Below are 17,475 nucleotides of genomic sequence, written 5' to 3'. Positions count from 1 at the left end.
AGTATGAACCTCTTCAGGCTGAGAAGGCACAGAATCCTTGGTCTATTACTTTATAGTATAAATACTATGACTGCTGAACATGCAAAAGGTGGTCAATCGTACCGTTTATGAGTGGTTTTTTGAATATATTGTGATTAAAGCCTGAACATCCAGAAAGGCTTAGATGGTAAATCTCAATCTATTACACAGGTTTTAATATGGGGAATAGATGAACTGAGTTCTGCTTCATGAAAGTGATCAGTGATCATTGGTAGAATCATCTACTTACCACAACAGTTGAAAAACAATTTCTGGGATATTGGAATTTAACAGAAGAAAATAATAGAAAAAATTACTTTTCTGTTTATTTATTTTCCAGTTCTGTGTGTTTTACATATAAGGTAGGGTTGGAAATGTTGAAGTCAGAATTGTTTGGGATGCTTCATGTTTTTTCCTTTGGTTTGACTTAGTTGAAAACATCTGGATGGTCTGAACAAAAAGCTGTGGGACATAAGTCATCCTGAGGACTATTCCTGATTATCTCATTGCTTAGATATTATTCATTGTAAGCAAAGCTTGATTGTTTTTAAGGAATAAAGCTAACCTGTCTGCATTACATCACAGAAATGCAAAAAACAGAAGCCAGTTTTCTGTGGTTGTATTTCTAATTCCAAGTTGTTGCTAAAGGTATATTTAGTGGATTGACTCTCTTAAAAGCAAACTTTGTCTCTGTAACAGATACAGCTGTTTGTGTGAGAATGTCAGCAACATGCCACTAATTTAATTTTTCAACTTCAGGGACTCATTGGTCTCACACGTCCTGGGTATATGAGGTGTGTTTTATTTGAATGGCTAGATTTATTTTTTTTCTGGCATTTCATGCAACATAGTTCTATTTTTTAAAATTACCTATTAATGTGTTCTTTTTAACAGGAGAAAGAAACTGGAAACTAAAGTGAAAAAACTTGAAGGTAACTTTCTACATTGAGCAGGACAATAATACAGTAACATAATCTCTTTTTTCTTTTTCTGTCCAGAGGAAATGTGACTTTAACTTTGATGCCCAAGGAGCAAGGCAGGCCAGTACCATGTGGGGTGCTTAGTCTCTGATTTACATCAGCCCTCCTGCAGAATATTTTCTGCTGAGTGTCTTAGGCACATGATGCACATGAAGTTGGAAGGGAGCTTCTAGTCATGAAAACTTCAGAGGATGGAGTCTTACCAGCCTCTGTAGGCAACTTGATTCAGTAACATGTTTTTCCTTATAACTAGTTGGAAACTGCCATGTTTCAGTTTACACCTAATGTCTACCATACAGTAGTCTCATTCCATCTTCTTGATGGAACAGTCTCATACCATCTTGATATCTCCTTGTACAGGAAAGCTGTTCTTGTACTCTTTCTATGATTTGTTATGTTTTCCCCTCTGATTGATTAAGTCTAGTTCAACAAGACTATTTTCATAGGGCATGTGCTCCAGTGTTCTAATAATCCTGGAAGGATTCTTCATGTTAATGTTTGTATTTAAGTATATGGTGTTCCTGATGCTGGTTTTCTGACTTCTAAATATTCTGGCACTTGTATTTTGGTTGGTTAGTTTGTTTGGTTGCTTGCTTTGTTTTTACATGGAGAAAAAGCATTGCCTTCATGACACTGTGTTTTTCTTGTTTTGCGAGGATGGATATACGTAAGGCTTTTTGAGTCTTCACTTGCTGTGTCATCAATTGGCAAGGCAGATATTTGCATTGATATCACGCATATTTTAGCTGTGCTTAGCTTACCATTTTCAAAATACAGTCAACTGAGTGACAGTGTTAGAAATCCCCTGAATCTTACTGTAAAGTACAGGTACAAGGTGTTTATTGTGATGAGAATTTTGGAGTTCCATTGCAGGACAGCCAGGCTTTTTACATACTTGCCTCCAGAATCGCAAATTCTGGCAGAACTAGAACAAAATACTGAGAGAGAGTATGTGTTAGGTCCAATTTCAGTGACTATTTTATCTGTTTTGTTTTTTCAATGTTCATTAAATATCTCAAACATTGTATCTTTTGTTAGTATGAAATTTTGCCATGATTGGTTTTTTTTTGTTAGCCTACCACTCAAGGTTCCTTTTTAAAATCTTTTATTTTAATAGGCTCTCTTCTGATTTGATCAGCAGGAAGATTCCATTTCTTTTCTTTCCTGTCCATATATGTCATCAAGCTGAACTCTCAGGAGTTCTCTCAGCTGACTCTCTTAACTGAGAATTTTCCTAGGAACCTTGCATTCAGCTCTCACCTACCCTGTACCCTCTATTTCCACCCATCTGCACTCTTGCCAGGTGTCTGTTAGACATCAAGACATAAGGTCCTCTTATCTATTAGTCTTGAGTGCTGTGTGTATCTTTCTAATGCAGCTGGCTGTGGTGTTTTCATCTTTGAACCAGAGCTCTTACTTAAATAAGAGAATAAAACGTGTAAAAACCCTTGCAACTGAATGTTACATCCTTTTTTCACTTGTTGTATACTGTTCTACAGTACAATATCATTACAATATGACCCACTCTTCATTCTTGCATATAATTGAGAAAACTAATAAATGTATTGCAGTGGTTCAAAAGAGTAATTATACAGTAGAAGGCAACATACTTGTATGCATGAGATGTTGTCTGAATGAACCAAAATATAAGTTCAGTAGGTTTGTATTTCACACTATCTGTTTTTTTCTGGTAATTTTATTTGCAAACTAGGGAACCACTACACCAGCACCACTTAAATTAGTGGCCTCTTTACATTGTAGTTTCTACATTGAATTTTGGTTCTCTTTTTTGAAGAGGCTGCAATCAAGCATACACAGGACTTCAGACAACTAAAAACTGAAAAGAAAAGGCTTGAAAAGGAGCTAAAAAAAGCACAAGTAAGGCTTTCCTTGTCTTTGGGTGAAATTTATTTTAGTATTTTTGGGGGAAATAAAGAAGCTATTAAAAGCATATATTAGTAATAGATGCTGAAACAGTAAAATTACATTTTGTGGGGGGATATTGTGTAACTAAACATTAGCAATTCACTGTAAAAGAGAAATTTTCCAGCTTAAGAAATGTTGTTATAGATTTCATGCTCTTTAGGAGCTGATACTGTAAGAAATACATATGGCATAAAAATTGTCTACTTCTTAATTTTAACAGGGAAAAAATGGTGGTGTAATTAAAGAGAAGTGCAGAAAACGTAAGTGCTTACCTTTGAATGCCTTCAAATTTTTATGTGGTGTTGTTCCATTTTAATATTTTCTTTCCACCTCTCCTCTTTTTAATAGTTAAACATGCAGAAACTCAGAGTTCAAGTGAAGATCTTGCAACAGATATAGACAAAGGTAAGACTTTTTGTGAGTCCATTCTCTGTGTGAAACCATTTGTTATGTATTTATTGCAGCTCTTATGGAGTTGCAGTTTTGGAAACAGAAGATACTGCCAAAGTGCTATAAGAGCAGATGTGGTTGATACAAGTAGGTACACTGATGAAGGACCAATCTAATAGATTACTATTTTCAGGTTTTCAGTAAGGAAAACTCTTGAGTCATAAAAATAACTAGTCTACCCTGTGCATATGTGAAGTCAGCTGATGTGCAATTATAAAACAAAATGCAAACACTGAAAAAAATACTAACAATCCCTCCGAAGCTTACTGAAATCATAAAGCAGCTAATAGGAGAGTAATCTGGTAAAATTTCTATGTGAGACTTGGAAAATCAAGTGGAAATACAGGAGATATAGCTATATCTTATCTTATTTACTTTTTTTTTTTTGCTCTAGTGATCTAAAATATATGCGCTACAAATTACCTGAATCCAACTGTAATGGAGCAAACTCCTTGAAAACTTCCTCTAAAGTACTGAGGCCAAACTTCAGGCAAATTTTTTTTTTTGTATTTTTTGCAGTCTTTTAAAGTGCTGGTACTGCTTTTGAACTGTTTAGATATTCTGAATGCTGTTTTGAAGCAAGAAAACTTCACTGTTCTATTTCTTGCTTTGCAAATAGGTTTGTTGCAGAAATTAAATTTTTTGAAAAAGCCACACCTTGCCAGTTTGTGTGTGTCTTGGCATATTTTTTTACTTTTGGTTTGTACCGAATTAGTACCAGATTTAATACTTTGATTTTTATTAATGGCAAGATAGGAGAATTAATATCTGAGCATTAATTTGAGCTTCAAATAGCAGCAAGGATTTATTAATAATGAGTAAATTTTAATGTTTTATTAGCTATTTAGCAAAATTTGGTAGGTTTTCCTCATATATCCTTTTTTAAAATATGCCTCTTCATAAAATAATAGCAGTTTGCTATGGCCTTTGACTTACAGAATTTGCACAAAAACAGTGTCAGTTCCTGATTGTTGAATTTGATTATACTTTCGGCATAAGGACATAAGGTGCTTCTGTATTTTACTGAGGTTTTGAGGTTTTTTTCCCTCTCCACCTCTCTTCTGTCTCTGAAACTAGGTTGCTTGACATCACCTGGCAATGGTGCTGTTAGAACTGTAGACAGTCTCCTAGTGTTCAGATACATGGTGCTATTACATGATAAAACTAAGATTAATTATTACTGAATGAGCATAAATGTGATACATATCTTCAAAGATTTTCTCCCAGGTTGATGTAACTTGATTTGTTTTACAGAGCTGTTTAATTTCACTAATGCTACATTTGAATCTGCTTTACCTTTTACTTTGGGGACTGTTATAACTTTTTGCAGTACTCCCTATAAAAAGGAAAAGCTAAAGCATTGTCCAGCTGTTCCTTTAGTCTACTATGGGGATATGGCCAGTACAGGATCTATTCCCTAAATGGCGTCTAGCATTTCTCTTTCACTGAAGTTTGTGCCCTGTCTTAATTTTTCTGTGGGTATTTTGTATTTAGTTATAGGCATGTCTGTGTTCTGAGTAAAATAAACACAAATTCTTAGTTCAGTTTTATTGATGTATTTATTTTAACAGGAAGAGTGAAGCTCTTATTAGAAGAACTCTGGATGTGCATTGACAGCGCAACAGGAAAAAGAGAGAATGAGAAAAATGATCCTGTCTTAGGTACAATGGCATGTGAAGTCTTGAAATTTTCTTGATGCTCTCTCTTTTTCTGACCAAAAGGCAATGTTGATATTTTCTTTCAGATTCTATTTGGGATAAGAAATGGTCTAACGAAAGAAGGCTAACTGTTACAGAAGGTAGGTCCCGGTTGGGTAGTGACTGCATAACACTCTTTTGAAAGACTTAAATACTTTCCTTGGTGTTTGTCTGGTCAATTACACATGTGATTAGAATCTGAATTGTCTGAAAATAATTCAAATATTAATTTGAATGGATAAGTAAACTTGAACTGTCTTCTGATAAAAAGCTGTTGTAATTTGCTGTTGTGATCAAGAAATCAAATTCTTTTACTGTTTTTAAGTAGTCAAACCTCATCTCATGTTTAAAACATTATTATTATATCATTATCAACTCTGTAGTATATAATGTGAATGATGGTGCATATGGGCTCTTTTTAGTCTGAAACAAATATGTGGTAACATAGTTGAATTACAAAGTTTAAAAAGCTGTTACCTCCATTTTCTTCATTGTAATGAAATAATAAAAAATAATCTGAGTATTTATCCACATGCATATTCACAGCAAACTTTAACTGCTTTAACTTTACATAGCAGATATTTTCTTTCTCCACTAACGAGTAGTAGATGACTTGAAACAGCATTAATTTCTGTCTTGTGTCTCTGGAATGTTTTTACTGAGCTTTTTTGGTTTTTTTTCAGTTTCTCTACCACTTTGATTTTTCTGTAACTAAAGGTGTAGAGATACTGCTTGGGATAGGTACCCAGCAGCATTAAGAGCTTTGAAGATAAACTTTTCAAAGACCCTGTTAAATCTGAAAATTTGCTACTAGTGTAGATCCCAATGAGTCTGCCTTCAGATGAGATGGGCTCAATATTAGTAAAGCTTTTCCTGGACCTGAGGTTCAGGCCACAGTGCCAAAGAGTTGACACTTTGAATGAAGAAACTTACTTATGTTGAATCTTTAAAAATTGCTATGACAACTTTTCCTACAGATAAATGGGTAGCTATAAGAAATCTATCTCATTCCCAAAGAAATGCAGTTATCAGGGACTGGGTTGGAAAGGGATGAGTAGAGAAGTTTGGAGAATCTCTTAGTTATTCAGAAATTATGTTTTTGATCCATTGTTCAGGGAAAACATTTAAATGGATGATATGTATCAATATTTTTGGACTTGATGTAGGTGCATGACTGATTTTGAGAGTATAGATATCACGTAAAGTTCCTGATAACTCAGTACTATTGTGTAGTTCACTGTGAAAAGTAAACTTCCTAATTGTCTAAATGGAGTCCTTATAGGGGCAAAATATGTAACGGTCTTGCTGCCCACTTCAGTGCGGGGTAAATTCTGAGCTTTGAAATGATTATCACAAAACAATATGAAAAAAATCTTAAGAGACAACCAGCTTCTGAATTTTCCTTATTTTCTTTGTTTCTGCTTGTCAAAGATCTCCTTTTGCCTCAGTTTGGAATTCAAATTGTAAAAAGAACATAGGTTCGTCCTGAGAAAATTTAGAACATCCTGGAAGCTCTATGTGACTGTGGCTTGTAAATGGTTTTATAAAACAATGTATTATTGTAATACTTGTAAGATGTAAAGGAAATGGCAGAACTTTCTTGTCTTTGGTGAAAATGATGTGCTAGGGCCCTTCAGGCTCATCGGTTTCTCCCTCCTCCTGGTGTCCAGTGCAGTAATTGAGATTTTTACATGGAGTTGCTAGATGAAGTGACTGAGATGGATCTTTGAAATAGGGTTATTGATCAATTTTTCTAATTTACTTTTTTAGTGGTGTTGATGTATCAGAATGTGCTTAAAAGTTTTTGATTGCTGAGGAGGCTATTTTGACCTATCAATTTAAATTAATATTTTTGAATATAATACTACCATTGATGTTGCTTTGGGAATATCTGTGCAAGTTGTAGTAGTGAATTAACACAGAGAGCAGTAATGAAGCACACAATTTGTTTTTCCCCCAACAGAATGCAAGTTGTGCCAATTAAATTAGTACATCCTATACTTAAAACCATTTTATGCATGTGCTGTTCTTTCTACTGTGGGATGGTGTTGTGACTTGCCTCTGAGGCAGGGCAACTAGATTTATTGCTAAAGGATCCTTTGGGGTGGACTAAAGCAGAAAAACACTAAATAATTGATATAACAACAATTTTATTAGAACTGCTTTGAAACCATAAATGGAAAACACTGTAATGAATTGGAAAGGGGTGTATAGCTATTCTGAAGTGTGTGGTCACCCTAAAGAGGAAAACTGGAAAGAAAAAAGAGGACAAAAGACAAAGATAACCACCACCTGTGGCTCCAGTGATGTGTGCGTGATCGTGGTCTGTGGTTGTGATATGCAGTAGGAGTCCATCAGAGGTGGAGGCCTGCATAAGCATCAAAATTTGGGGTTTTTCTAACCCTCATCTTTCTAGTAAACACCCCAATGCCTCCTCGAGGAGGAGTTCCGGACATGTACAATCTTCTTTCTAGAAGACCATGGAAGTCCAGCAGTGTCAAGAAGGGGTGTGAGAATATGTGTTCAGGGCCTGGACAAAGTTTCTGAACAAAGGTTCTGAGTAAACTTTCAGAGTTTTGTAGCTTATGGCGCGTGAGAGAAACTGTCATGAAAAACCCCTTACTCTGCTTCCGCAGTTAAATTGTTTAACAGTGGTTTCTCTTTCAATCTAAACTAGCTTTTATAAGGCAAAATATAGTCACAAAATTTAAGTGGTTCACTGCAGATGGTGTACGCATGTGTACACAGAATAGGCTTGATCTCTTGCTTCAATACTGCTGATTTTGTGTCCAGTAGTGTTTGTGAATTCTAGAAACAAGATCACACATACAATATCAAATTAGAATTGCAAATACTACAGAGTAGATTTTAGTTCCATATGACACACTGGGGTTTGGGAATTGTTGATTACTGTCTTATTGGAGGTAATATTTTCATTTTATAAAATCATAGAATTTAAATTTCAGGAAACTGGCCCATCTTTTCCCTTTTTGAAATATTTAGCATAATTATAGTACATTTAAATTATTTGTCTTTAGACTTTCCTGGATGAATGTGTTTTGTCTGCATAATAAATGAGTTACTGTGTAATAGTAAAAACTGTGATTCGAAAAGTAACAAAACAAAAGTACAATGCTGTTATGGTTTGACACTGGTGCAATGCCAGCACCCTTATGAAAATGTATCTTTTTAAGTAATTGGTGTGAGATGTGATCAGGAGCAGAGTAGAGTAGGCCTAAGCTTAATAACAAAGGAAAAAAAATTTATTAAACTACTGCTACTATAAAAAACACAGACACTAAATCCAGGATGAAGACTCTCTAAAACACTCCTCCTCCTCCCACTTAATTTCTAAACAAAACTACAGTGAGACATTACCCAGGATTCCTGATCAAGTTGTCATTTTTTAGATAATTAATACTCAGTCCCTCTAAGGAGAGAGAAGTCTTTCTTGCACCACAGACTCCCCTAGGAAACACAATTGCCACCCTTGTGTTTCCATGTCACACATGGCAACCACCCAGAGAAAATATACTAGTGTGACACTCCTTCCCATGTCACAGTGCTCTCACTACTGGGCATGGACAGACTGTTCATAGGGCTCTTTTAGGGATGTTTTGCCATGGACTAAAAGAGACAACAGTTTAGCTTCTCATCTTTGTACTACAGTCCTTCTCCATTTTCCCCCCGGGTCTGAGAGTCTAAGAACAGAGATCATCTTCTTGAAGACAGAGGGCATCACCATTCTTTCTTTAACTTTTCTCTGTCTTCTCCGTTCCTGTGCTGGTATTTGCTGAAGCAGGCCTCTTTGGTTCACCACTGCATCCCCTTAAAATGCAGTCTTTATTGCAGGAGAATTTGGTTTAGTCTATGGCTAACAAGAAAAGTCTAGCCACAAGCTACTCTATCATCTCTTTCTACCTAAAAATTTCCTCTTCCAACATCTCAGATCCTAGACTGTCTTTCTTCTACTTCAAATTGAGGAGGAGTAATATTTTACAAAGCTTTCGTTTCTCAGGAAAGGGTTAAAAGTTCAGACTCCCCGGCGGGCTGAAATCTCTGCTGAGAATTCTAACTCCCCCACTGGGCATCTTCCCCCCCCCCCGCCCTCTCCTTCTCATCTGCCGGCAAATTTACAGGTGCTGGCAAATTTACAGGTGCCATCGGACTCTCTGTCTCCTTCCCGCTGGGTGGGGGAGGATGGGGACAAAAACATCTCCGCTTCTTTCTACTTTTCTGTCTACAAGAGCTGACTCAGTTCTAGTTCTTCAGCCTCTTCAGCTCACTTCAATCAGGCTACATGGCTTCCCCTCCCCCACCCAGCCCATGGCTGGGCAAGAGAAGTCTGCACAGCACTCTGACTGGAAGTAAAGAGACAGCTCTTCTAAGAGTTCTTGCTTTTAACCTCCTGTGTTCTCAGAAACATGTCTATACCTTCAGTGGTTACTCCAGGTGCTAATATCCAAACCTGACCACTGATGAGTTTAACCCAACTTCCTGAAAAAATTCACTTCTATGTCAAACCACAACAAATGCAAAGAATCACACAGAGCATTTAGACATGCATTCTTTTTGTTAGAATAACTAAAATTGTATAGTTGACATCTTGGAAGGGTTTGTCAACTGCTCAGTATCTTTATCTTAGTTGTTCCAACTCCTTTGTGCATATGATACGTTGTGGTGCTTTTTTTATTAAGGGTTCAGGTCTGACTAAATAATACCATTAAAGAAAAATCTTGTGTGATTAGACTCAATATTTAAATTTAAACAACAAACAATTTAAAAGCATATGCATACTAGATCATAAACTAGAAATGTAGCTAAGAGCTTCCTTGTTGTATTTATGGCAGGGTATAATTGTAACTTACTTGGAAGTACAGCTGCTGGCTCAAACCTGCAGGTTGCTTTAATCTGAGAATTACAGCCTGGGTGGGGAATGTCTGTGCATGGTTGTTCTGCTTTTCATGACTGTGAATTACTGGCCAAAGACAGATAAAACATATGGACCTTCAATCCTACCAAAAATGACCCTTCCTGATGAGAAAATTTGGGAATGTTTTAATGATCCAAGTCAGACAGTTTGGGGGAAAGCTCTTTGCACACACATATGCCTTTTTCATTAAAAATAATTGTGAATAACAACATTACATCTCTATAATGAAAGAATTTCTGAAAGTGACTAAGATCTGCTATGGAAATGTCACTTGAAAATACAGTATTACATTTTTATTACTATTATATATTATCTCTATAAACAAAAATGGGAGGGCAAAAATTCTTAACAATATTTTTCTGTCTTAGACACTGTACAAATCCACCAAAAGATCAGGAGGTGTGATGGCAAAACACTACCTTGGTGTTCTTCAGAGGAAAGTGCTATAAAGCAAAATTCTGTAACAGCGACGATAATTCAAACAAGTACTGAGCCTTTTGGAGATGATTGTGCTGTGAACAGGACTACTGAAGAACAGCTGCACAGTGGTGAGGATAAATATGTAGATGTGATAATACAGACAGACAGGGAGCACAGCACTTCAGGCTTTTCCAATCAGGAGCAGAGAGACCCAGGTGGAAATGTGATGGATATATTGAACTGGGCCAGACCTCTTCCTGCTCTACTTTCTCCAGTACAGCTTTCACCACTGACTACACAGGTGAGTTTCAGGATGCATCTGACCTGGCACTTAACTTGGTCTTAAAATTACTGAAGAAATAACAATCTTATTTTTCTTGGCTTTTTTTTTTTTTTTTTTTTTTTAATAATCGGTATTAGTTACTCATGCACTGAAGAGGTCTCTGTGTGTTTAGATCCATATGGATACTTCTTTAACCTTGTAGATACTGCCTGTGGAAGGGAGCAAAAACAATCTTCAGAAGTGTATGTGTCACTATTTAACCCCAGTCAAAAACTAAGTACCATGCAGCAGCTTGCTGAATTCCCCACCAGCAGGATCCTGGGGAGAATCGGAAGAGTAAAAGTGAGAAAACATGTGGGTTGAGATAAAGACAGTTTAAAAGGAAAAACTGTGCATGCAAGCAAAGTGGAACAAGGAATTCATTCACTCTTTCACATGAGCAGGCAGGTCAACAGGGCTCCGTCATGCATAACGGTGACATGGGAAGATAAATGTCATCAGTCCCTTCCTTCTTTCCCTTTATTTATATTCTCAGCATGATGCCATATTGGTATAGGATGTCACTTTGGTCTTTTGGGGTCAGCTGTCCAAACTGCATCTCATCACAACTTCCCATGCACGCCCCAGAGCTCTCACCAGTGTGGCAGTAGGAGAAGCAGAAAAACCCTTGATGTTGTGCACGCACCACTCAGCAATAATGAAAACATCTCTATATTATTAAAACCATTTTCAGCACAAATCTAAAACATACCCCCACAGTAGCTACTGTGAAGAAAATTAACTATCCTAGCCAAAACCAGTACACAGTCACCTATGTCTCAACTTGCTGTCATAATTTCCCAGCAGTGCAGACTTATATCAAACACAAATTGGGACTTTAAGCCTGGCTTTCATATCAGAATTCCAGAGCTTGAAAGTTAAAAGCTGCTCAAATGCTCTTTTCCGGTAATTTTAGAATGCAAGTATGTAGATAAAGAAGTCTTGTATTTTTTACAGAGGTACTTTCATTCACTATGAAGAGCAATGGTAGAGTGGGTTGTAATTTTGTTGACCAGCCTTAATCTCTCAAAACCATTGCATGTCAGGGCCTTAAGTGTACTTGTTTAGAAAAGTAGGTTCTAAAACTGATACTGAGGTTCAGATTATTAAATTTGGGTTTTTTTTAATTGAAGGATATGTTCTCGGAAGAAGTCACAGGTTCCAGTGATGAAGAAGATGATTGCAGTACTTCTGCAGTGGAGGGTCTTCTACAAGAAGACCAAGTTCAGCCTCCAAGTTGTAATGTAATCGGCCCCAGTGATGAGCATGGTTTTGATGCAGAAAGCTCACTTAATCTGAGTTGGAATGATAAGAATATTCATCTCAATCCTAAAATGTCAAGCAGGGAGGAGAGAGAAGCTGAAAGAAAGCAAGCTGAAGGTGCTACTCTGATTACAAACATGGTAACTAACAAAAATTGTTTGGAAGAGAATTCTGGGGATATGGAAACTGAGAACAGAGAACTAACTGGAGCAACAGCACACAAATTGGAAGACATGGAAGAACAGAAAGGAGATGGTGAGGACATGGACAGTGAAGATTCTTCAGCAGATTTTCAGCGGGATTCTTCAGCAGATTTTATGTTACAATGTTTAAAGCCACAGAATCAGATGGAAGAATGTAGATTGGTAGAGCAAACAGAGGAGAATGTAACCTTAATTAGAGCTGTTGATAATGAGGGTACACATGAAAAATGTGGTGAATTTGTGAATACAGAGAGAGAGAATTTGGAAGCACAGAGAGAAACTCCCAGAGAAGCAGCTGTTCCGCAAAATGTTACTTATTTGCTATCCGAGCAAGGCAATGTGCTTCAAAGAGAAGATGCTGAGGAAAAATCTGATGTGTTGATAGAAAATGAAGTGGTTGAAAATAATTCAAAAAATGTAGTCAAATTAACTAATATGGCTGGAGCTATTGAGATCTCTGCACACTCTCAGTGCTCTGAAATAAAATATGACAATGAAGAGATTCTGGAGAAACAACATATACAAACAAAAGACAAAGTGAACAGAGAATGTGCACCAGAGACTGTTAAAGTCTCTAGGCATTACTTACCTGTGTCCGCTACTGAAGGAATCAGAACTTTGTCAGTCATTCCAAAAGATGAACAGCTCAAAATTGAAGACATGAATATAACCAGAGCTCCAGCTACTGAACTAACTCTGAAATTTAACAGAGGAAGTGTTCTAGAAATAGCTGAATTGTCAGAGCTACTCCATAGTGCAGAAAATGTAAAACTAGTAGATCTAGAGGAGGTGGTAGGTTTACAAAGCAAACCACATCATGAGGAAGATGGTAGTAATTTATCTCAGAGGAAGTCAGACGTAGAAAATACACTTGCACTACCAAAGACAGCCTGCATTATTGGTGCAGCAAGCAGTGTAGCTAAGTGTGAATCCTCTGTGTTAGATTTTACAGAAGTGAAAGGTGAAATAAAACAATCTGAAAACTTATGTAAGACATTAGAATGTGGGCAGTCCAAATCTCAAAACTTTAGACTGTTTGAATCTCTAAAGACTGAAGTCAGACTTAATCCAGAAGATTGTGGAGGGGAAAGCAGTGAGCTGTTAGCAAGAGGGAGTACTATTGAATCTATCTTAATAGAAAGTAATCCTGTTTCTCAGGAACAGTTTGCAAAACCTCTGACTCAGCTCTTCAGAACTGAAAATACTAAATGTGGTAAAATAGAAGGGAAATTAAATAAACAAAGCAAGGAATTGGTGACTGAGACTTGCTCAGGTTCACTGAAGTGGGAAAAGAATGTTGTGAAGAAAAATAATGTTTTGGAGATTATTTGCCAGCCTACTTCAGAAGTGGATTATAGAAGTGGCTTGGCTTTTTCTACTCAAAAGGACTTGGAGAAATGCTGTGCAAATAATAAGGAAACCAGTTCTCCTGTGCAAGTGGGAATTGGCTTGGAATCTGCAAGATCTCCTGATCTAAATTTCAGTCTTCAGAAAGTTGTTGGTTTTCTTGAAACTAACTTACCAGGAAAGGCTGCTTTTTCCTGTACTTGGGAAAACAACGGACATACAAATTCCATTATGAGTACTACATTTAACTGTTCTTCAGAAAACTTAGAAGAGGGTGCTGAGATTCTGTCTACTGAAAAAGTCAACATGGGCAAAGAACTGAGCTGCCCTGAGAGAGAATATGTACACAAAAAAGAAGAGAAAACTTCAGATAAGGAGCAGCCAGTAGATGGAGAACCTCAGGCATCTGTTAAGTCACAGATCATATATGCAAACCCTTATAAGAAGAACACTTTTCTCCTCCAAAAGTTTGATTGTCAACAATCAGGATGCAGGACTTGTACATGGAAGGTTAGAAGAGATCCTTCTAGAACTAATTCACTAACAGGTGGGGGAGAAAGTAAAGAACTGAATGGTTTTGTGGGTTCTGGGGAAAATGCCATAATAAGGAGTAAAAGTGATTTTGATATGCTAGAGCAGAGCAATGACTCTGAAGAGAAAGACTGTTCTATACAAAACGTTAAGTATGTGAAGTGTTCTGAATGTGTTCCAATGTTTAGAAACAAACTGAGAGCTTCCAGCAGAATTGCATTGGATGCTCTGGAAACTGGTGCAATTATTGATGCTGATTACCAAGTATGTGAGCTTCATTCAATGATGCACCCAGGAAATACTTTCACAGTTAGTCACCTAAAAGCAGACACTGTCGTGGATATGAGTACACACTGTGAACCAAACAACTCTGGAGATACTGCAAATGAGTGGTCAAGTGTGACTGGGGAGGGTTATCCTGAAGACTCAGCCTCTTGGAAAACGGAATGTATATTAGTAACCTCTGAAAATACTGAGAGTGCTAATGAACTTACGGTGGAGTCTAACGTAGCTGGATGCATTAGTCACAGTGAGGAAAGTCTATTAAAATCTGGAACATCAAAAGAAGTCCCTGTGATGCCAAATGCTTCAAAAAATAGGTTGCCGCTATGCAAGTTGTTAAGCAGATTCTCAGAAAACTGCAGGCTGACTGTAAAAACCAGTAAATTAAATACAAGAATGTTAGCACTAGGCAATTTCTTAGAAAAAAATGATTCTAGAAAACTTCAGTCAAATGGGAAACAAGGTTTATTACACAGTGTTGATATGGAGGTCTCAGTGTTTGAAGAATATAATAATAATAATCAAACTTACACTGCTTGCAATACAGGAGAAGGCAGCACTGATGTTATCATAGATAGTGGTACAAAAAAAATTTTACTCAAATATCTTCCAAAACCGGCCCTCTCTGATGTATGGTGCGGTTGTCAAACAGTTGGTCAGCTTTCTGAACCACAAAAGACAGTATTTGAGAAGTTACCTATGGTGGAATCAGAGTCTTGTGCTCTCAAGAAGAGCAATAAATGGAAGTGTAAAGAGCAAGAACCATCTGAAATTTTGACTGTTTCTACCAAGACAGCTGCCCAAGTAATGCATACCAAGCTATCAAAGAACCTGTTTCAAGGTAAAAGAAAAACAAAGACTCTTAAAGTTACTCAGCCAGTTCTTGCAAATGCTAGTACTTCTCTGGCAAAAAAATGCTCATCTGAGATGATAAATAAAATCAGGGAAGAGATAGGTCCTCCTCTGCCCCCCTTGCTACCACCTCTGATTGCTACTCCTCCAAAAACTGCCTGTACTGTCCCCCCTGTAATGTCTTCTACAGATCAATGTTCTTTGCTTTCCCCTCTTGATGACCTGATATCCCCACTATGCAAAACTCCTGTTCTTCCTCTCATGTCCCCATTAACAGATACTCCAACACTAAAATCTGCTCTTTTATTTTCTCCTCCCTCACCCTCAGAAATGGCAGTAGGTAGAAGGATTTGCTCCTCACCTTTGAAATTTTGTACTTCAATTCCAAAGCATGCACTTCCTGTTCCAGGAAGATTTCCTCTCTTTGCAGCAGTTAGTGATGGTCCAAGTGCTCCTCAGGAGAACTCTGTGAAAATATTGGACACTATGTATCCAGAGCTGTCTGCAAGGGCAAGGACACTAAACATTCTGAAAGGCAATATTCAGCTTAACAGATGCACTTTTTCAGACAGCCAAAGTTTGCCAGGACCTGTGTCTCAAGCAGGTGGATTCAAAGCAATTGCATCTACATCAACTGCTTTTGTTAAAGCTGGGAGCAATTTGAAATCTGATAGTAGCAAAGATGAAGACAAAGATGTGCAAAATCAGCAATTATTTTCAAATCATCTTAGAAAACGGACACTATTGCAGGTATCTATGCCAAGAAGTGCCAAAAGACTGAGGCTGGACAGTGAACCACCAAGGATGGAACCCAGTGATATTACTACTGTCAGAAATACTAAAAATACCATCTCTGAAATGCAGGAGGCTTTCCATGGTAAAAGCTATGAAATGAGTGATTCATCACAGTGTTCCAATTTAGAAGAATCACTACCAGTAAAGAAGGATTCTGGCTGCCAGAAAGTTTCTTTGGCATTAAAGAAAATTGCTGAAACCTGTTTTGACTTGTTACCAGTTATCAAAGGTCACGTGTATGTTGGTAATATCTCAAAGATTCCAGTAATGAGAGATGAAGAGAGAGAAGTTGTTTATGAATTTGGTATAAAAAACAAGGTAAGTAGCATAATTTTTAATTTTATTGTTTAATAATCACTTCTGTGCAGATGGAAAGAGTATAAGTTTGTAGTATTTGAATTCTCAATTGTTGTGGCAATCCTCTGTGGCAAAGTGTAGTCTTGAAAGTTTATTAGAAATCTAAATTTGTATAACATAAGAGAATACAGAACTGCACAAGAAATTGCTGTTCAGTGGTGTCCAAGGTGCAAAACTGCATTTATAAAAACATATGCTTTTTTGATGTATGCATAAAGCACTTTATTTTTGCAGCACTTTTTGAAGTGGACAGTATTAACAGTTGGGAGTTTCTCCAAAATTGGTCTATTTTTTTTTTTTAATTAAAAAAGATAAACTTCAATGTATGTACTGGTATATAAATTAGTTCTCTGTTTACCTTTACTATTCTACATAAGGTTATTAAATTTAATTTTATTGGAAATTCTTCCCTTATTTTATTACTCAGAACTTCCTTAGCATCAGCTCTGAAAAAATTTTGCTTCAGTTGCCATCTTTCTGTAGTAGATGATTTGTAGTTTACAGCAGAGCAATTCACCAACTGCAGCATTTTGTCCTGTTACAGTCCTTGTACGTAATTAAGTTCTCCTCAGAAGTTGCTACCAAGATCTCAAGTCTCTTTGTTAGGAGTTGTCAAGTCTGGTAACTTCATAGAAGCAAGGCTTGTAGCTTTATGTTTTCAGGTCCAGCCAATAGCAACCCCAAGTACATACTCCTAGTAGAGAGACATGCACACAGTACACACCTACTCTTATTCCCTTGTCTGGTTAATCAGGTTGAAATCCTGGTAGAGGAAAATACATTCATTCATATATATATATATATATATATATATATATATATATATATATATATATCCAGACAAATATGGATTCCCCCAGCAGCTAACACTGGGCACTCAGTGTATGCAGTAGGTGACTGATATTCTTCCTGCTTGTCTCATGCACTGACAAACTTAGAGACACAGAAGTGTACACATTCAGCAGCTGGTCCTGACTTGTGTCTGGGCCTCAGACTTGTGGTCTTTCAGGTAGCTAGCTTAGATCTTCTGGTTCCTCCCAAAGCAAACACTTGGAATCCCTGTTGTCCACAGATACCCAGTCTGAACTGTGTACTCTCC

The 17,475-nt window shown here is 37.1% G+C and overlaps 1 protein-coding gene across 2 annotated transcripts in view; it reads left to right on the top strand.

Moving 5' to 3' along the window:
* The window catches only part of ICE1 (interactor of little elongation complex ELL subunit 1), a 37,366-nt gene that overhangs the window by 9,286 nt on the left and 10,605 nt on the right, over nucleotides 1-17,475 (top strand). For both annotated transcript variants that reach the window (XM_068201082.1, XM_068201091.1), the window contains exons 7-13: nucleotides 913-950; nucleotides 2,794-2,876; nucleotides 3,145-3,184; nucleotides 3,273-3,329; nucleotides 4,946-5,035; nucleotides 10,373-10,725; nucleotides 11,880-16,337. In XM_068201082.1, the coding sequence (XP_068057183.1) occupies nucleotides 913-950; nucleotides 2,794-2,876; nucleotides 3,145-3,184; nucleotides 3,273-3,329; nucleotides 4,946-5,035; nucleotides 10,373-10,725; nucleotides 11,880-16,337 (5,119 nt within the window). The remainder of the gene's footprint in view (nucleotides 1-912; nucleotides 951-2,793; nucleotides 2,877-3,144; nucleotides 3,185-3,272; nucleotides 3,330-4,945; nucleotides 5,036-10,372; nucleotides 10,726-11,879; nucleotides 16,338-17,475) is intronic.

This window comes from Anomalospiza imberbis, chromosome 1 (assembly GCF_031753505.1).
Source record: "Anomalospiza imberbis isolate Cuckoo-Finch-1a 21T00152 chromosome 1, ASM3175350v1, whole genome shotgun sequence".
NCBI lineage: Eukaryota > Metazoa > Chordata > Aves > Passeriformes > Viduidae > Anomalospiza > Anomalospiza imberbis.
Note: the sequence above shows the minus strand (reverse complement) of the source record. Positions and strands in the feature narration are given on the sequence as shown.